Here is a 21842-nt window from a genome sequence, read left to right on the forward strand (position 1 = left end):
GATCCTCACCAAAGCTGCTCTATCACTCCCCTCCATCAACTGGACAGGAAGTCAAATATAAGATGTAACAGCCTGTGGGTTGAGAAAACGACAGTGAGATCACTCAACAATTACTGTCACAGACAAAACAGACTTGACTCAGGGAAATTATTTTAATTTATTGCCAACCAATAATCAGAGGGCCTTGAGAAACAAGACTGAATCTTAAAACACCTTCACCACACCCCTCTCTTCTTCCCAGGCTCAGCTTCACTCCCAGTTTTTTCTACTTCTTCCCACCGAGGGGGGACAGGGAATAGGGCTTGTGGTCACTTCATCACACATCTCTGTTCCTTCCTCTTCATGCCCTTCATGGGAGGCCCCTGGTGCCTTCTATGTGAAACAGTTCTTCCTTAACTACTTCAGTAGGTCCTTCCTACAGGCTGCAGCATTAAGTGCTCCAGCATAGGTCCCTTCCATGGAATGTAGTTCTTCAGGAACAGACTACTCCAGCATGGGACCCCCCCAGGTCACAAGTCCTGCCAGAAAACCTGCTCCACCATGGGATCCTCTCTCCCTGGGGTCACAGCTGCTGCCTGTAACACTGCTCTAGCTTGAGCTATCCATGGGACAAGTCTATTTTGGGCACATCCATCTGCTCTGGCGTGGGATTCTTCATGGGCTGAAGAGGCACAGCCTGTCTCACCATGGTCTTCACCACAGACTGCAGGAGAATCTCTGCTCTGACACCTGGAGCACCTCCTCCCACTCCCTCTTCATTGACATTGGTGCCTGTAGAAGTATTTCTCTCACATATTCTCACTCCTTTTTTTCTGGCTGCTTCTGGTCCAAGTTTCTACTTCTTAAATATGTTATTACAGAGGTGCTTCTGTTGTTGCTGATGGGCTCAGCCTTGGCCAGCAGCAGGTCCATCTGCAAGCCAGCTAGCATTGGCTCTGCTGGATACGGGGGAAGCTTCTAGCAGCTTCTCTCAAAAGATACTCCTGCAGCCAAAATCTTGCCCTGCAAGCCCAATGTGCATTTACCAATTTTTAAAGAGTCTCTCTAAAGGAAAAAAAAAAAGGAAGGTATTTGTGATTGCCTTGTCTAACCGACAGTCTCTCTATCACTCCCTTTTTTTTTGTCAGTAATTTTGGTCCTGCTCCTTTGAACCCAATCTGAGAAGGAAAAAGGTCTCAGAGATTGGCAATTCTTACACATTTTGTGAAGACTGATGGTCTCATTGGGAAGAAAAAGACCCAATAAAATTTTCATTAGTTCTGCTTCTCACAGATGCTTTCTTTAGTGAAGAGACCTTTAGAGAGAATTACAATGCAAATCTGTCATTTTGGACATTCACATTTTCCATTAAACAGAGCAATTTGCAAGATTAAATGCAAAGGAATATATCTTATTAGTTATCATTATTTGGACTTTGTCTGTTTCTCCTGAAAGCTGAAAAAAGAATGCATACACTTAGTTTTACCAGTAAGTGGCCCTATTTCCTTCTAGGATATTCTAGATATATTTATTTCCCTTGAAGTAAAATAAATAGGCCAGCATTCACAGTTCAAACCACAGTTTCTCTGCATTCATATTCCAGCAACAAAGTGCAGCATGAGTTGTTGTTTGTTCAAATTAGTTTAACTATCTCAGGTATCACTGTCATTTCTTGTTGCTGAATTACTGTCAAGTAAACCGCCATTATGATCATATACTGCCCCTTTTTCTAACCTCTGCTCAGAATACTTCCTGAAGGATATTTCTGTGTGTGTAGAGATGCCTGGATGAGCAAGAGATACTTCTGATCTCATTGATGACTAGGTGCACAAGCATCTTTAACTTGCTTTTAGAACATTGTCTCAGACCTAGCTGTTGTCTCATACATGCTGGTGGTGGCTTTCTGATTCTGCATCTAATTTTACGTCGGCCATGGCTCCAGCACAGATCTGAACAAGCTGAGGACTATTTCATTTTAAACAAATTATTGTTAAATGGAAAGAACTAACAATGCTTTTCTGGTTTTCTGCCTGGTATGTGGGAGGATAATCAGATCAGAGGACAAATAAGTTTCAGGTTGGGAAAGTCTGGTTTATAAAAGTTGGAAGTGACTCAGAAATTAAACTGTAGTGGCAATTTATATAAGGTTATACTCTTCATTGATGACTATAACACAATTTTGAGGAGTTTGCTGTGAAATTTCATTATTCGTCATCTGATACTGCTAAGGTAAATGCAGTGTGAACTGTGCAGGTTACTGCACTGTAAAATAACATGAATTTCCACAGAAGTAAAATTGCTGTTAATGTGGCCACATGACTTAGTGATAAAGGAAAAAGGATATACATAACCCATACCCTAGCACTAGTTACAAAAGATTCTGTCATCAAAACAAAGTATGCCTGTTGCTTTACAATAATTTTCTCTTTAGGGATGATTATTAGGTGACTAATAAAAGAATTTTATGAAGCCAGTATAAGTTGAGGAAAGGAAGAAGCAGAGTCCATTATCTAGCGTTGTTTCATAATGAGGTATCATAATGATGGCAACAGTAAACATTTGGATATAATGGTCTGTAGAAGAGCAAGAGAGCCTAACCAAATCATTTCAGAGAGATGAGGAAGCTTGGCTCCTTCATACACAAACTAAATCACAGCTAAAATTAGTTTTTAAAACATTTAGTTAAATTCATAAAAATTTTGTATGGACATATCTACACCAAATCCAATAAGAACAGGGTGCGTTCATTGCTGCTAAGTCTTTTATGACAGAATTGATTTTTAAAAATTTCTGTCTCTGCTGCTTGCTCCAGCCCCTTGTCATGAAGTTATCAACCTGTCAAGTCCTGCTTCAACTAGTCAGGAAATAGTGCTCTAAACTGAAGCTGAGAAATTATCTTGCTTAAAGACAATCCTCCAACACCACCAAAAAAATGATGCATGTATAAGTGCTTTCACCCTGGATTGCTTCACAGGTCAAGTTTATTACACAGCCCTACATGGAGCTCAGCAGAATACAGGCTGGTGACCCAACCAAGAGGCAGATGGGAATGTAGGAAACCAGTAAGGTCAGGAGAAGTAGAGAGGACGTGAGCCTCCCAAGCATCCTCTTATACTCCAGCACTGCCTGAACTGAAATGGAAAATTGTAAGCATTTTTTTTGTTTCTAATAGTTTTGCTAAAAATAATAAACGTTGCTACAGTTCTCAGTGGAATGGAAAAAATAAGTTTGTGACTGAGTACTTGGCTGCAAAATAGTATATTAGTGACATATTTGACATTTTTCTCAACTAGTTAGCTGTTAATTTTTTAATTTAATTATTTCCAAGTACCAGAATGTATGGTTAGAAAGACAGAACATTGGCACATTACTTAAATGTGAAAACTAAGGAATAACCCAAAGATAAACTAATGAGCTTGTGACTTCATTGCAGCACCATGATGTCTGTATAAAGTCTCAAAGTTTTCACTTTGGCTCTGATGTTTCTTAGGTCTGATCTTGCATCCTTTGAAATTCCAGAAGAATTCATTCAAGGATCAGAGAAACTATGCAGGAGTGTTCTCCATTCTCTAGTGAAAAAGCAAAGGGAGTTTAATTCTTTGATAATGTACTCTTCTCTCTTTTATTTCTTCCTTTTATTTTGCCTGTCAGTTAAGTTCAATCATGTTATCATAAAACACATTGAAGTAGTCTTCCCAAAGAACTCCCTTCAGACGCCTGAATTTTACCTTTAGTGACTGTGATGTCATATTCCCACCTCAGTAATTTAGAGATGGGTAGCTATTGTTCAGATTTTTAAGAGTGACAAAAAGACTGGCTAGCATCCTTCCCCAGCCACAGAGACAAAGACTCTCCTCATTCCTTGCTGCCTTTAGGCTTCTCGATCCATTAAAAATTGGCTTTTTGCTCTTTTTGTACTTTGTAGTTCTCCTGAACTGTCACATCCATCTTTGCAGATTCTCATATTTGACTTTTAAAATATAAATAATTTGCCACCTCATGCACTTTCAGGGGATGAAGTAATCCAAGGAAAAACATTTTGGGTTAATCAAAACTGATGTTTGAGGTTTTGTGTACATGCTGTGCGTGCAGCTCCCCCTTCCTTGTTTCTGCTACACTGAAGTGAAGAGCAACATGGCCCATTATCTACCTCCAAGTCTCTTTAAGTGCTGGATACTTGTCAGCTTCATTTTGCCACTTAAATTACAACATAGGAAGGCATAAGGATACAGAGCAAGAACACAACTTTCACCACTCACATGCCCAGAAGAGAGATAAGGCCATTTTAATTGCAATTTAATCCATCTTTACTTGAAGAAACACAGAAGAAGGAGAGCATCTGTGTTTGTATCACCCATCACTGTCCCAGGCCCTTGTTGGAGAGGGAGCTGGAGCATGAAAACACCTCAGGTGTTTTCAGAGGCACCGAGCAAGTGTTCACTGGGTGATCATTGGCTCAGGTATCTCCTGGTAAACACAGTCCAAATTATAGAATCATTGAGGTTGGGAAAGACCTCTAAGATCACCAGGTCCAACCATCAGCCCAACACCACCATGCCTACTAAACCATGTCCTGAAGTGCCACATCTACGCATTTTTTTAGAACCTCCAGGGATGGTGGCTCCATCACTTCCCTGGGCACCTTCTTCCAATACTTCATCACTTTTTCATCACTTCATCACTTTCTTTACTTTTTCAGTAAAGAAATTTTTCCTAATATCCAATATAAATGTCCTGTGGCACAACTTGAGGCCATTTCCTCTTGTCCTATCACTTGATACTTGGGAGAAGAGACCAGTACCCACCTCACTACCACCTCCTTTCAGGTAATTGTAGAGAGCAATGATATCTCCCCTCAGCCTCCTCTTCTCCAGACTAAATAACCCCAGTTCCCTCAGCTTCTTCTTCTAAGACTTGTTCTCCAGCCCCTTCAACAGCTGTGTTGCCCTTCTCTGGACATGTTCCAGCAACTCAATGTCTTTACTCTTGTAGCGAGGGGCCCAAAACTGAGCACAGAATTAGAGAATTCACCAGTGCTGAGTAAAGGGGGACAATGTCTTCCCTAGTCCTGCTGGTCACTTTGTTTCTGATACAAGCCAGGATGCTGTTGGCCTTCTTGGCCACTGGGCACACTGAAGACTCATGTTCATTTGGCAGTTAACCAGCACCCTCAGGTCTTCTTCTGCCAGGCAGCTTTCCAGCCACTCTTCCCCAAGCCTGCAGCATTGCACAGGGTTGTATTCCAAGTGCAGGACCCTTGGCCTTGTTGAACGTCATGTAACGGGGCAGGGTTTCTATTTCATCCCAGATCCTGCCTGATCTAGCACCCATGATGTGGTGACCCTCCATGCCCGCACTTGCCAAGGCAGCAGTGTGTGAGGGTGTAGCAGGGTGGACACAGGCTGCAGCTTGGGGAAACCACAAGGAAAAGCCACAGCTTGGGCCTAAAAATTCTCTTCTTTTGGACAACGGCACCTTGCAGCCGGGATACCCGAACCCCAGCTGGTGCCTCCGAACCAAGCTGACCAAACTGAATCAAACTGAACTGAACCAAATCAAACTGAACCAAAATGAGATGAGTTGAACCAAACTGAGGCAGACCACGCTGAGCCGAGCTGAGCCAGCCCGTGCTGAGCCAAACTGAGCCATATTGAGTGGGGCCAAGCCAAGGTGAACTGAGCCAAACTGAGCTGGACAAAGCTAAGCTGAACTGAACTGAGCTGAGCTGAACTGAGCCAGACCAGACTGAGCCGAGCTGAGCCAGGCTGAGCTGAGCCAAACTGAGCTGGACCAAGCCAAGGCAAACCAGACCAAGCCAAGCTGGACTAAGCCAAGCTGAGCCAGACCAAACCAAGCTGGACTGGGTTGAACTGATCTGAACTGAACTGAGCCGAGCCAAATCGAACCAAACCAGACTGAGCCAAATGAAACAGAGGTGAGCCGGACTGAGCCGAGCCGGATCAAACTGCACTGAGCTGAGCTGAGCTAGACTGAGCTGAGCCAGACCGAGCTGAGCCAAGCCAAGCCAAACTGAGCCAGAATGAGCTAGACCAAGCCAAGGTGAACCGGACAGAGCCCAGCTGGACTGAGCCAAGCTGAATTGACACAAGCCAAGCTGGACTGAACCAAGCCAGACTGAGTTGAACTGAGCTGAACCGAACCGAGCTGCACCACATGGAGCCAAGCCGAGCCGAGCCGAGCCGAGCCGAGCCGAGCCGAGCCGAGCCGAGCCGAGCCACTCGCCCCGCCTCCAAGCCCGTTTCTGCCCTTCCGATTGGCGGGTTCGCCAGCGCCGCTCTTTGGCGTCCAATCAGCGCGCAGCGTCCGTTGCTGGGCGACCGCCTCGCTGCGCGGCCGCGGCCATGGCCGGTGGGTGTCGGGACGCGGCCGGCGTGCGCATCGCCCCCGCCGAGCTGCGCTTCGAGGGCGCGGTGCCGGGCGTTCGCTACCGCGCCGCGCTCAGCGTCCAGAACCTGCGGCGGGAGAGCTGTCGCCTGCAGCTGCTGCCGCCCCGCCGGCCCGAGGTGAGGGGCGGCCGGGAGGGGTGCCCGCTCCCCGTCTCCCCTCCCCATCTCTCGGTAGAGAGACGTACCAGAAGCGCCCCCGCTTCTGGTAGCGAAAACGCTGGGAAAACAAACAAACCAACCTCTCTAAGGGTTGTTTTGACATTCAGAAAGCAAACATCCTTTATCAGCCCCGCAGTGAAGGACTTGCGGGTGCTGGTCAATGAGAAGCTCGACACGAGCCGGCACTGAGCGCTCACAGCCCACAAGGCCAACTGTGTCCTGGGCTGCATCAGAAGAAGCGTGGCCAGCAGGGCGAGGGAGGTGAATCTGCCCCTCTGTTCCTCTCTTGGGAGACCTCACTGGAGTACTGTGTCCAGTTCTGAAATCCTCAACATAAGAAGGAGATGGAGCTGTTGGAACAGGTCCAGAGGAGGGCTACAAAGATGAGCCGAGGGCTGGAACTCGTCCCATACGAGCACAGGCTGGGAGAGTTGGGGTTGTTCAACCTGGAGAAGAGAAGGCTCCAAGGAGATTTTATAGCAACCTTGCAGTACCTGAAGGGGCTAAAAGAAAGCTGGGGAGGGACTTTTTCTAAAGGCGTTTAGTGATAGGACTAGGGGCACTGGGTATAAACTGGAGAGGGGCAGATTCAGACTAGATATAAGGAGGAATTTCTTCACCATGAGAGTGGTGAGACACTGGTACATATTGCCCAGGGAAGTTGTGGCTGCCCCATCCCTGGAAGTGTTCAAGGCCAGATTCATGGGGCCTTGGGCAGCCTGATCTGGTGGGAGGTGTCCCTGCCCATGGCAGCGGGGGTGGAACTATATGATCTTTAAGGTCCCTTCTAACTCAAGCCATTCTATGATTGTATGAGGAGCGAGATGAGAGCTGGTTACAGAATGTATTTCCCACTTACATGCATATGTATAAATTTCCCCTGAAATCTTATGCATATTCTGTTACTTTCCAAGGTTTAATTTTAATGTTAAATCAAAATACTGCACTTTTTGTAAAGGTAACTACGTCTTATATCACTTCTGCTTCCTACAGTTTTGCAGAAGGATGTCTGCCCACAGATTTTCCCAGTTAGGTAGGTCTCATGTGAGAGGCAGCTTGGACAGGTGTAAAAAGGCTTGTCTGTGTTCAGCTACTGCAAATGAAAAATGCTGCAATGGATGCCTGAGTAGCTTATGGAAATTACTGGAATTTGCCAGTGAATTGGTAATCAATTTAAAGTAGCTGAATAACTGGATAAACTGGAAAGCTTAAGAGGCAATTCTTAGAGCCAAAGTTGTCTGAATTGCTTCTTGCATGACAGTTATTATACTATTATTCCGTGTTACTATGTGTTATTCTATATTACTAATTTTATATTACTGTTATTCTGGAGTGGGGGAGCAAGTCCTGGTTTATAATTTCTTGTGAGAACATGTAGGTGGCATTTCTATGAGACTTGAAAAATATTTCTATATAGACCTTTGAATAAAGATGCTCATTTGAAGCTTGCAAGTCAGAATGAAATGAGTTCCAGTCTTCCTTGTTCTATGTTTTCCTGAAGTTTGAGCAATTAGAGAGTGCTTCCTTGTTTATTAAATGTATAGTTTCAGTAGAAGTAAATTAGATTTCTTGTATGTCTTACTACATGAGGCCCCTTGTTGGTCACAAGTCCTGCTTAGCTTTGCTGCCTGGCTCTGCACTCACCAGAAATTTTATTCCTCGAGAAGCCCATGTATTCCTTGTTATTTCAGGGAGTGTTGTGCTGAAATGGATCACTTTGCTATGGTCTGCACGAGAAATTTGTGAAGTGTTCCAGTCCAGCTGAAGGGCAAAACTTCTGAATTTGTTTTTGTTTGGATTTCCATAGGGCTGTTTGATAGCTCTGTTTCTGTATTTTGTTCTTCTGATTTTTTTTTTTTGTTTTTGGAGTAGTCCATTTGTGATGCTTGTTTGTGGAGAGCTTTCTCAGAAAATGTGGTTTGACAATCTTTTCTCAAGATTGTGTGATTGCTGTTAATAGCGTCTGATTAGGTCTGGAAAAATCATTGCCTACACAGGCTTCTTAAAGGCAAATACATCTTTACAATTCCAAACAGTTTAACCCTTGACTTGTAACCTATGTGAGCCCAGCAAAACCCAGATGTGCTTAGTAGTTTTATACTGGCCTTTTGTCTAGCTAGGTTATTATCCATTAATTATGTCAAAATTGTGATTGAAGGGATGAACTGGCATTGAGGGTTGAACTAAAGCTGATGTTCATTTGTGTTCCTTTCAGCTTGAACTATGAATAAGAATATTCCAGAGTAGCAATGAAAATGATTTTAAGTCAGTTGAAGTACCTTGGATAATTTCAATGTTTGAGTAGTCAGCCTTTCTTTTTGAGGGCAAGAGTTGCCAAGCCTGTGTATGCATTTTATCTCCCTAAAATATGTTAATTTACCTGATCTAGGCAGCTTGATTTTTATTACACTGTAACTGAAGAATTTTGGCACTGACTGGAAACTGTTGAGAGTGCTTGATTTGGTAGGGCTGGGCTTAGTTTTCATCAGCCTAATCAATTTTTCATATGCTCCAGAACTGGAAAGGCAGAGTCAATTTTATAAAAGAGAAAAGGCTACTCAATCATAATTTATGAGTTTTCACCTCTGTGAATTTCTCATGCCTTTTGCTGAGTGTTTTAATGCTATTATGAATGAGACAATCAATATGACAGTTAGGGGACAAGATTCCACTTCACGTGTTCAGTTTCAGAAAGGTCTGATCTGTTGCCCTTTTTCCCTCCCAGACCATATACTGCTTGCTGTGATTACATGGCTCTAAAGTGTATGACTCATCTATGAATTTACTGAGGCATTACATTCACGGAGTTCAAGAACTGAAAAGTAAGCTCCCCTGAGCAGTCATAATGCATGGCCAAGAAATACCTTTAAAGGAATTTAGCTCACAAAGCAGTATTCCATAGGTTTCATTAAGACTTCTTAGTATAATATATTCTTTTTCCCTTATACAGAATGAATATGCATGGCTATTTAATTTACTTTAGAGAAGAGAGAAATTCTACATACTTCAGAATTAAAACATGTCTACTCTTTCAAAATCAAGCCCATAATCATGATGCATATTACATAACGAATTTCCTTTAGACAAGTGTTTCTACTGCTAGAAAAGTTTTAAAGGAATAGAAGACTCTTAGACAATAGAATCAATAAATAGTAAATTATGTGTTTGCATATTTCAAATGGAAATTAGAACAGAGAACTTAAAAAATACTGGGATCATAGAACAGTTTCAGAAAGGGGGATTTTTATTTTCAAAAAGAAGAATGACTGTCTCAGGAAGAAACATTAATTAAACTGGTTATATAGAGCAGAAGCTGATTGTGTGTAGAGTGACATGAATTGTAGGAAGACTGAAACACCAGAGAAGCTCTGGACCTTGCTATGAGGCTTTCCTAGGAACATGGGAATTGCTGGATTTCCCACTATGTGCTAGCAGGTTACTCGTATATTTTGTGCAAGGAAAGATGTGCAGTGGCTGCTGGGCATAAGGAAATGCTTACAGACAACAACATATCCAGAATTATTTTTTGAGGGATGAAAAAGGTGCTTTCTGCCAGCTGCTTCTGTATTTTTCTTTTTCATTTGATCCACAAAACTGGAGATGCCATGAGTCTTTCAAGGATATTTTTAATATTCGGGGTGACTTTATATGGACATTAGCTGAATGTCGGTCAGACTCAGAGGGAACACTTATGCTATCTCCTTCTGTTGCTGCTTTGGACTGAGGCTTAGTCCTTGTTTCTTGACTTGATTTTGTGTTGCTTCAGAAGGTTTATTGCCACAGTAGGAAAAGCTAGAGCTCTCATGGAAAGACTAGAAATAATATTTTGCTAAACAGACTCTTCTGTGTGATTTGATTGGTTAGTGTCTTTCGGTTTTACTGTACAAATTATGGACTTCAGTAAATAAAAATTTTATAAAATCCTGCATATTTTAAAGTTGGTTGTGAATTTTCATTAAATCTGCCTATTTTTCTGAAAATTAACCATGAGTATGTGGTTTTTAATATAGAAATGTTTAACAATATAAGAAAATATTTATGTTTTTTTAACTTGCAGTTTAAATTGATTGTGGAAAATCCAGAAAAACCTGTTGCACCTGGACTTCAAGTTACAGCTTTTGTGGAATATTGTCCAGAGGGTGCAGAAGATGTTGAAGACAGAATGCTTCTTTTAGTAGAAGATGACATAATTGGTATCCCGCTGCTTGGGTATGATGGTCAAAAGTTCCTGTGCTACTGTTACTATTGGCAGCTTAATCATGTGGGAGGGTTGCTAATAGGTGTAACATGTGGCTATCTAATTGATCTGTCAGTTGTGTTGAAAATAAATAGTAACTTTCCTTACCAAATTAAGATCATTATCTGGTTTTTGTTTTTTAGGCCAGCACACAGGTAAGAAGTTAATTGAGGTGATATCCCTCTAAGATCCTTGAGAGAGTTTAGGTTTTTGATCTTGTTTTCTTCCAAGCTGATTGTGATAACATTGATAACTTCTGATTCTGTATCAACAGAAGACAAGTTACATCTGTTCTTAATGTCTTCCCTCCCTACTGAGCCACTTACATAAAGATTTTATAGTAACTGTCCGTATTTCAGAACTGGATTATAGTGAAACATACATTGCCTAATTCTAAAAATATGGTGTGTGTTTTAGAATAAGGTCATGCATTCAAAGAGCGTTTTCATCAACCTGTGTGTGATTGCGTGTGCCTACCTGCATGTGTGTATATATGGATATATGTCTTGTATGTAGTACATATATAGGTTGGAAGAAGTAAGCTTCTAAATATTGTTTATCTGACTTGCTGATATTATTTGGACTGCCCTCTTTAAGTACCTGCTACTACTCTATTAGCTTATTTCTAGTCTTCATTCTTTGAAATTATATAAGTTTTAAGCTTTTATTTCTGGATGGGTTGTACGATGATATGTACATATAGGAAACTGTGGAAATTATGGGTTCACATGTTTTGTTCATATAATTTTATTGAAAGAAAAGTTCACTTGTAGTGAAAAGCACGAAAAAGGTTTAACCTTTTTGCCAACAATTAATGTGACTTTTCAATCACATGTACTGTTCATTTTAAGGTAATCTTTAGTCTGTGATGAGATTCACTGAGAGTGTAGAAAAGGTTAATTTCCCATACAACATTAAAATACAATAGTACTTCATTTATTTTTCTAACCATTTACTTGGTAAAAAATGCCACCAAGAGAATTTTATTTCTGTTGTGCTTTAGTGACATTAATATCAGAGTTGTTTGGTTTGCAAGTTACTTATTTCCCTGCATCATGAGACTAGATCGAGTGGTTAATTATATGGATTTGTGGCTCTTGTGTTTGATCTAAGTTTTGGAAATCAAACAACTTTCTTAGCTTAATTTCTGCAGCAGCGTGGATTTATGATGCGCTTATTCCTGTCTAATTGGGAAGTTGTCTATTGGGATCTTGACTGGAGAAATTCTTGTGTTTCAATTTTTTTAACAAAGCTTCTTGGAAGAATGTCTGAATTCTTGGAATGTGAAGGTTTTGCAGTCTTTTCAAGTGTACTCTAATCTTGATAGCTGTCTCCTAGTCTTTGTTTTATTGTTTTCTTTGTCCACATCCTGCTGGTCTAAACCATCTTTTTCAGGAATGTACTAGTTTATTGTTTTGCATTGCAACAAATTATTAAAGAGAATTAAAGTGTATTAACATTCCCAAGAGCAACTTATTTTGTTGTATTTCATGTTTTTTTTTTTTCTCTCTCTCTCTCTCTTCCTTTGTCTCTTCCTCCCACCATCCTTTATTCAATAGATTATCTGGACAGGTCTACTTAGCTCGACCAAGTAGGTTTGTCTTTGGTCTCCATTTAGTCTTCTGTCTGCAAAGTAGGTCATGAGATGCAATTGTTCCTGCGTTTTCCTGCTTGTGGTTAAAAGTATGCTGATGTAAAATTCCAATTGATTTCAAAAACAGTTTTATGTGAGAGAAGAGGTAGGACTGTATTAGTAACTGGGGCCTTTAAAATACAAGTTTCCTGAAGCAAATATGATCTTTTCATTATGGCTAAGCAATACTCAATACAATGATGTCATCATGCTGACTAAGGCTCTTAAACAAATAATAGAAATAACTTGTGTATTAATCCACTTCTGTCTGTTATATAAGTTTTGTTGAAGGCACATAAAGTATCTATGAAACAGGAAGACTGTAAATTGAAACTGACATGCGTGTTTTCACTCTGCTTTTAGTTCTGGCAGCTAATAATTAAATGGTGAATAGTAACTTTGGTCTTATTTTGTGATGGAAACAACTGAAGAGACTTATATTTAAAGTACTTTGTACTATAATGAAACATTTTAAATTAGATGTAAGTGCATACACTCAATGTAAAATAATTGTGTAAGGCTGTATTGTTTTTAAGTTACAGTAGTTAGTCATTAAACAGCTTGATGGATAGCTTGATCTTTTCTACATCTTTCCTGTGTATGCTATACTGCTGAACTCTGTTGCAAAAGCATTGGTGGGAGAACTAGGGGAAAAGAGGAACTGTCTTTGACTGAAGTACGTAATAAGATTTCTTTAAAAATTCAAAAGTATTTTCAAGGTTTGGGAAAACATAACCATTTCTTTTCTCTGCAGATTAATTCCATCCTGTCATCTGGAAATTGAGTCAGAGATTAATTTTGGTGCAGTGATTGCAAACAGTAAAATAATTAGTAAAAAGATTAGTATTGCTAACCATGGATTGTCTTCAGGTAAATATTTAGTATGCATTAAATTATACAAATATTTAATTTTATTGGAAAACTTAATTTTCTGCAAGTTAACACTTCAGTGTCCAAGTGCGGATTCACTGAAGTTCTGGGTTACGCAAATTATGAGTCTTGTAGCGAAAGGTTCTATAAATGGTCCATTGCTTCTGTGGGCAGTACTTTATTTCCATGTAGGGATGAAAAATGGGTTTAGAACTTTGCCAGATTTAGGACTTATCTACATTTCCGTGGCATCTGAAAGATGTAATAATAGCAATTGCTCATTGGCTTACTATAGCCAACAGAAATAGTAGCAAATCAAGTCTGCTCTTGCTTTCTGGTCTTTGTGATAATGTAATCCCAATAGCTGTCTATTAAATAAATAACTGCAAGCTCCTTCTACTTTCGGAGCTGAAGTCCTCTAGGATGGGAACCAAACTGTTGTGTTTGTTACCAGAAGATAATGAGAGGTCTTTTTTTTGCTGCCATAACTCTTGAAATCACACAGCTTCTGAAACATATGCACATCCTTCAACTTTTGTGATGGGCCTTTCCAAGGAGTATAAGTAACGTGGAGAATGGAGAATAAGAATGCTCACATAATCCAAACAATGTACTTGACTGCCTTTTCCACTGGGCAAAGCTGCAGACACCTTTCTCCAGAAGCAGGGTGGCAACTACACTGAGTTTCAAACACAAATTTAAGGCAGTCAATTATTTTTGTTCCTCAATTGTACAGCTGTTTATTATATCACCAGGTATTTTTATTTGTGTAAGGCACAGCTTGTGTGAACATTTGCTTCGTAGGTTTCCCCATGAAATGTTGTACCAACAAAAATCATGTGATTGTAGTAGCGCAGAGATGTGTTGCAATACTTAAAAAAAAATAAAAATCAAATGGCAGTCTAGTTAGAATAAGATTTTATTTTCTTTTCTTATTTTTTTCCAAAAAACAAAGGAGATATTGTCTTTTTCTAGCCAGCTCCACTTAAAGACGTAGTATATAGTTTATATAATCAGCTCTTATACATAATAACTTTTTTCTTTGGGGAATGATGAGTAGGTAAAGAAAATGAAATAACCTATGTTACATATATGTCTACAAGCAATTTGCATGATATGAAATTTCTCATGTTGTGGAGGAACTGTTTCTACTTATAAGCTCTGTTGTATGATGCATGGAGGTTGCATCATGGAGTTTTGCAGGGCTGGACACAGGCAAAATTAGAATAGAAGTAGTGGTTAGTGAAGAATGTATTGAGGGCACACAAAAGAATAGCTGCTGAATTTGTGTTTCTGTAGGCTCTGTAAAGCATAATACAGCAGGTCACACTAACAGGCAGCACATAAACTGTATCAGCAGGAAATGCTGTATCGTGGCCCATGACTCAAGGATTGCATTTCACATATTATCCCATGGACAAAACAGTACCTTTGTTCCTGGTTTGACCTCTTATGAGAGATTGTCTATTATCTGAGGTCAAATGCTGCATTCTTCCTACAACATTTGAAACAATTTATTGCTACGTATGATGTAATGACAATTAGGACTGCTGGTTAAATACACATTTAATATTTTTTTCACATTTAAAAAATATTTTTATAACCTAGAAAAGTTAGCTGTTCTTTTCAGCAATAAATTGCATTGTATACATACCAAATGAAAACTAGTGTTACCTGCTATATATACTTAACTTTCTGGCTGTGGTAGCTGCCTAAAGCTGTGTATACTATATCGTGTAACTTACAAAATGTTAATTACTGCTGCTTTATGACATAGTTACTTCTGCTTGGAACATGAATAACTTTTCTGTTAAGTTCACAGCTTGCAAAGTTGCGTTAGACATGTTAGTGTAATATTTAAATAACCCTGGAAATAATTATATACTATGTGTTAGAAATAGTTTCAAAAAAGATTAACTCCATGTTTCCTGTTTCCATTGGAAAATGTACTGCTTGTGAATATCTGCATTATGTGTTTTGTAATTCTAAAGAAGACTGTAAGACTGCAACTTTATTTGTGTAACATCCTGTTTATTGTTATATTTCTTCTAGGCATGTTTGAAATATCTTATGATGGAGATGTCCTGCTTAACATAGAACCTACCAGTGGAGTGGTAGAACCGAAATCTGTAAAGAGGGTTAATGTGGATATCTGCACAGATGTACCCAGAATCATCAAAGAAGTGATTAAGTGAGTGTGCGACTGAATAAATCCAGCTCTATACATTACATTTTTGTCTGTTAGTAATTCTAATCTTTATTATTAATGTTTATCTAAAAAAGTTAAGCTCCTAGGTGTCAGTTATTGTCTCCATTTATTTTTATTAAATTAATTTGATGATTGTATTGCCTCCACAGAACAGTGATGCATAAATTGTGTGCCTGGCTGTGTTATTAAAGATCTCTCATAATTTGTAATGATACAAGATGTTTGCACATTTCTCGGTATATAAATAAGAGCTTTTGTATCTTTCACCTTTCTATGCATCCTGTGTTCCTTACTTCTTTTAACTCCTGTTACATTGCTATTTTTCTTTCGGCTTTCTGCGTTTCAGGAGTCTCAGAAATGTTATGTTGTCCTTTGCTTTGTCTTTTTTTTTTAAATGGAGGGAATGTATTTGCAAGCATTAACTTTTTCTAAAAAGCAGACTATTTTTAAATGCCTACCTTGTCTTTTTTTCCAAATGGTAAATACAGATGGTTCAGGAAGTGCCAGAATATGGAAGTGGATACCAATCTGGGAAGTCCCTTTCAATGCAGCTTTCTTATAATAGTGAAGAGGATGTGGTTGTTTTTCAGTTTCAGGATAGTTGATTCCATTAAAACAATAAATTATATTATTAAATGTCATTCTTTTGTGCAATAGGAACACATATGCGTTGTTCCAGTAGAATTCTGCTAACGAAGATTTGAAAATATCTAAATGGTCCTTTGGTGTTTTGTGATATTGTCAAGATATGGTTATTCAGATGAACCTCTAGCTGCAATTGCATAAGAGAACATTACTAATAACTAAATCTATGCTAAAATTGATGTCTAGATACAAAGATAGAAATAAGAGCAATGTTGTCACCTTTGGACATCTCTAATACTTTTGAGATGCTTTTCCTCTTGTATCAAATATTAAAAAAGGGGAAAAAACTCTCCAAAGCTACCCAGAACTTTACCATGTAATGTGTGATTCTTCCTCACTGGTAATTCCTGTTAGATATGATATTGTAATTTAAATGCTCTGATTTGGTTCAGTATTGCATAGGTTCTATTATAAGCCAAACTGACTATTTCTAATATTTTTCTGCATTACCTATTGCTGCTTGCCACTTTTACTGACAGAGTGGAACTGGAAGGCCATGGCTGCACTCAAGTTTGGGTCAAAGGCGCTGTGGTTGAACAAGTACTTAAAGTTCTAGGAGTGTCTTGCGGAAATACCTTGGAATGCGTTAACTTTGGACCTGTTTACTTTGGGTGTTCAAAGACTGAACAAATATCTTTATACAATGAAAGTCCTGAGAGCATGAACTGGGTAGCAGTACTGGAAGACAATGCCCTTGGAGGAGAGATGGTAAGAAAGTGTTCTGATCTTCTAGTAGTGTTTACTGTCTCAAACTATTTTGTGATCAATAGGCTCTCTGAAACTTCTGTCAAACCAATAAATTCTTTACTGTAAATTAAACCTGGAATTAATTTTTTTTTGATATTTCCCTTTTACTATGTGGCATGTTAACCCTAATGATGTTAAGTATGTTCCCTGAGTATGTCGTTTTTTTTTTAGGCTTTTCTGGCAGTGATTTTGCTTGACCTACTGGAATGCTTATCATTTAGTAGGAGTTATCAAAATATGTTTTGAATTCTAAGATTTTAAGCATCTGTGGTTTCACTTGTTTTTCTCAAACAGTGAAATCATCTGAGTGAGCATAATCTTTAAGAAAGGGAATTCAAAACACTGACATGAAATTGATGTTTAAAAATCAATTGATTAGCTTTGTGATATGTAACTATTTTGGCATTGTTACTTACCTTAGGTCTTTCTACTTGTTATGGAAGATACAAAAACCACAAAAATGGGAGCAGAACAGCCTGAACTATTCCACATTTTCAATATTTTTTAGGGAACAGATCTTCAGAGGAGTGCAGATGCTGCGTTACAAGACTTAAGCCTCAAAAATAGTACAAGACATGTAGATGTTTCCACCTTGATCTTATGCATTCCCAGTCAAGGAACCTTGCTACCTTATGAGAAATCTTTGGTTACATTGTGCTTTAGTCCAAAGTGAGTGAGTAGTACAAATTAGACACACACCCACGTACAGGTGTTGATTTAGCCAAACTATTGTTCAACAAGCTACGTTAGAGAAAATAATTTTAACATCTTTGCAAATTTTTTTTGGAATGACTTCTTATGCATTTATGTGTGCTAAAAGAAATTGCTTGGCATGATATTTCAAATGAGAAAGCAAAGTCTAAAGTGATTATCTGGGAGATGTTTTATAATACATTAAAAATGTATTTGAACCAAGAATTGATTCGGATTGTTTTTTTGAGAACACAAACTCTGTTAGATTTTGCAAAGGGAAATAATTTCAGCTCCCATTAAATGTGTTTAATCTCTGAAGACTGTTTAGAGGCTTCCAATTTCTGTCAAATTAAGTGCCTTTATAATGACTGCAGCTTTATTTCATTAAGATATAGTATATGTGCAGCATTATGAAATGATACTTATACTTCATCATCAAGAGAATGAAACATTTTGGAAAGCTTTCATTCCATTAGAGAAAACGGAAGCATAAGGGAGCATTTCTTCTTTGGATAAGGAAAAGAATAAACAAATGCACTCTTCTGACTTTCCCTGACATAAACTCTATAAGTGAATATTATGCATGTAATACGAGTTTAGAAGACTGTTATAGTCCAGAAAAGATATCAAATAACTAGTATAATAAGCATATGGATATTGTTGAGCTGAAATTTGTTACCATTCCATTTTCTGAAAGTAAGTATAAAGGTCATTTGTTTAAGCTGTGACCAACAGCAAAGAAGTCAGACTGGATGATGAAAAAGAAGTCTTGATTTTATTTTTGTAGGCTAGGATTTGGTGGTTTGGTTTTTCACCAACTTCTAATTAGAGATTGTGACTCTTACAGAAAATTTAAAAGGGACTCAGGAGAGAATGACCCATCACTGAAACAAGATTACGTACTGTTTCTGAGATTTGAAGCTGCTGGGAATAATGCTGCCTATCTGCAGGCACTCAGTGATGGTACCACAGCAATCACAAGTATGTTATCTGAAATGCACAGTCACTATCAGGAATGTTTATATGAATGATAGAACTGTATATCTTGATTTCTTTTTAATTTCTAAATCTTCTTAGCAGTATTAGCAGCAAAACCTGTATTTTACTTATATAAATATAAATAAATTGTTTTAACTTAAGTCTTCGAACACTGAGTAGAAAGAAGGAAGCAATCGTGCATGTCGTGAATGCACCTGCTGGTAGTGAAGTCCTAGAACTTAATTATAAGTGTAAATATTTGGAGGATATAAAAAAACCCAGCAATTTGCAAGTCACCAACGCTATGGTAATACCAGTTTTGTGCATTTTCAAGTGCATATTACATTGCATGTTTGTGTTAAGTTTATAGAAAATTGCATTATAAATCACATTGTATTATGATATCATTTTGGTTTTGCAGCCATAGAACTACAGTATAACCTTTCTGTTTATTAGCTAATAGGTATGTGAGATTTTTAGTTTGTTTCTTTTTTTGTGTTTATCTAATGCAGTGAATCGTCCTCATGACACGGAGTTAGCTTTGACAGGTTCTGGGGTTTCTGTCATGTTAACTTTTAATCCAGGACCGGTTATTAACTTTATGAACTGTTTCCCGGGTGAACAAACACAAGTTCTATGCACACTCAAAAATGAATCTGAGTCCCTTCCAGTAACATTCAGCTTCCGCAAGACTGCTCACTTTAATATTTCTCCCGAAAAAGGAAAAATTGGAGAAGGATCTGCAAAGGTAATCATCAATTTCTCTTAGATTATGCAGATATGCAGTTTACTTTCCAGTGGTCAGCAGTGGAATTACTTTAAAGTAAACCAGAACAATACAATTTCAGTAGACATGAAATTAAGCATCGGCCAAATGTGTAATTTTTTTCTCCTTATGTAGAGTATTTCAATGCTCTTTCCTGTACTTCAGGAAGCAACAAGTGTAATTTTAAATTTGGAAAAAATAATTGCAGTACTAAAGAACCTTTACCTTGGCTTTTCCTGGCTTTAATTTTTTTTTCTTATATTTTACTTACTTGGTAAGAGTGATTTATACTCAAACCTTTGTGAGATTCTTTTCATTTCTTTTAGTAATAACAAATACTCAAGCATCATAATATATTTTTTAACTGAAGAAACTTTGACAAATTGAAGTCAAATATGGAGACATAAAATTCACAAACCTGCAGTTTGGAGCACAAGAGAGAAAAAATTGACCCAGAAATGAACAACTGAAACTTTGTAGTGGTCTAGTGCAAAACAGTTTTGTATTTCCTTACATTGTTAATTTATGTGTGGCAGCTGGCATGTTCTGAAAGCCCAGTTTTGAATACCTGACTTGGAAGTAATGTGGAGTGAATTGACTCAAACAGAAAATTACACAAAACTCTTTTCCCAGCTTTTCTGCTTCATATATCTCATAATGACTTTTCTTTTCCAGGATGTGATATTTACATTTTCTCCACATCAAATAGGAACATTTAAAGTGAAGCAAGTTGTTGATATCATTGGTACAATACTAGAGAAAAGTAGTTTACGAATTTTGAAGACAAAATCCATTCACCAAATACATTTGAGCTTTATTGGTGTGTGCAAATCTAAGCGAAAAAACATTGTATTCAAAGTTAATCCTGGTAAGATGCTTAAAATGATAAATAATAAATTATAAAATGTTTTAAAAGTATGTTAACATTTTGAAAGAGATTTTTTTTTCTATTTTTAGTTTATTAAAAAGATTTCTTCTGAGGAGTTGAGGGAATGCTCAGTTGTACAGCATATATTCACGAGAGTGTAAAGCAATGGCTTAAATAATGGTATCCCCTTCATATTTCAATAAAAATTGAACTATTCAAGCATGGATTTTCATCATATGATTATTTAAATTTTATAAAACAGAAGTAGAGAGAAGGGTAAAACACAGAAAGAAGTTGGGAAAGACAAAAAGGTATCCCTTACTGGTTGAAAGTTACTACTGCCAGATGAATTTGCCAGCTAATACAGCCTGCTACCTGACCCACTTGCACTGACTGCTCTTATCCAATGAAGTCTATGCCAGCATAAAGAATCTTTTAGGATATGCAATAATTACTCTAAGTTGTTCCTCGTGTTCCTAACACATGCTGCAAACAACCACTTTATAGTAGATTTGACATAGCCTGTCACTGGATTTTAAAACCAATTATGGGAAACAGATTTTCTAGCATCAAATGTGCTGTAACATCCTGTAAGCAGTACAGTGCAACAGGGCTGTCCTGTACAGTCATGTAGCTGGTTTCTGTGTGTAGATAAGGAGGGGAGCGTGAATACTCCTTAACTGACTGCTGTCCACTTGAAGATGTACTCAGTAATGAAAACCATTAAGGCAATACCCATTTTTTTTTCAGAGAGCACTTTGTGGGAAAAAGTGGAAGTAATTGGAAAGTCAGAATATAGTGCTGCTCCTAATACCAGAAAGGTTGCTAAGCTGCTGGCTATTCCTGCTACTTTAAGGAATATATTTCAATGCATTTCTGTGGCAACCAAGAATTGATGAGAAACTGATGATTCACAATCTCTGGGTTTTATTGTTGAAATCGTGTACTCCTTCAGATTTTCTCCTTCATCAGGATAACCAAAATATGTTTCTGTGGATCGAGAGTATTTGAGTTTTGTCAGCTTTTATCACAGAATCACAGAATCACCAGGTTGGACGAAACCCACCGGATCATCGAGTCCAACCATTCCTATCAAACACTAAACCATGCCCCTTAGCACCTCTGATACAAGCCAAGATGCCATTGGCCTTCTTGGCCACCTGGACACACTGCTGGCTCATGTTCAGTCGGCTGTCGACCAACATCCCCAGGTCCCTCTCCTCCAGGCAGCTTTCTAGCCAGACTTCTCCTAGTCTGTAGCACTGCACAGGGTTGTTGTGCCCCAAGTGCAGGACCCGGCATTTGGCCTTGTTAAACCTCATGCCATTGGTCTCTGCCCAGTGGTCCAGCCTGTTCAGATCCCTTTGCAGAGGCTCCCTACCCTCCAGCAGATCGACACTTCCACCCAGATTAGTGTTGTCCGCAAACTTGCTAATGGTGCACTCGATGCCTTCATCCAGGTGTCTTGATAAAGACATTGAACAGGGCTGGACCCAGCACTGAGCCCTGGGGAACCCCACTTGTCACTGGCCTCCAGCTGGATTTCACACCATTTCCCACCACTCTCTGGGCCCGGCTATCCAACCAGTTTTCCACCCAGGAGAGTGTGCGCCTGTCCAGGCCAGAGGCTGACAGTTTCTCAAGCAGAACG

General features: G+C 38.8%; 1 protein-coding gene across 1 annotated transcript in view; it reads left to right on the top strand.

The window, feature by feature from the left end:
* The first annotated feature begins 6341 nt into the window (after positions 1–6341).
* Positions 6342–21842, top strand: part of CFAP47 (cilia and flagella associated protein 47) — a 312383-nt gene continuing 296882 nt past the window's right edge. Inside the window, exons 1-9 of the mRNA XM_069873329.1 lie at positions 6342–6503; positions 10603–10754; positions 13170–13285; positions 15338–15476; positions 16619–16847; positions 17395–17555; positions 18427–18560; positions 19070–19305; positions 19999–20191. Of these exons, the coding sequence (XP_069729430.1) occupies positions 6342–6503; positions 10603–10754; positions 13170–13285; positions 15338–15476; positions 16619–16847; positions 17395–17555; positions 18427–18560; positions 19070–19305; positions 19999–20191 (1522 nt within the window). The remainder of the gene's footprint in view (positions 6504–10602; positions 10755–13169; positions 13286–15337; positions 15477–16618; positions 16848–17394; positions 17556–18426; positions 18561–19069; positions 19306–19998; positions 20192–21842) is intronic.

The sequence above is a fragment of the Phaenicophaeus curvirostris genome, chromosome 1, assembly GCF_032191515.1.
Source record: "Phaenicophaeus curvirostris isolate KB17595 chromosome 1, BPBGC_Pcur_1.0, whole genome shotgun sequence".
In the NCBI taxonomy this organism is placed as follows: domain Eukaryota; kingdom Metazoa; phylum Chordata; class Aves; order Cuculiformes; family Cuculidae; genus Phaenicophaeus; species Phaenicophaeus curvirostris.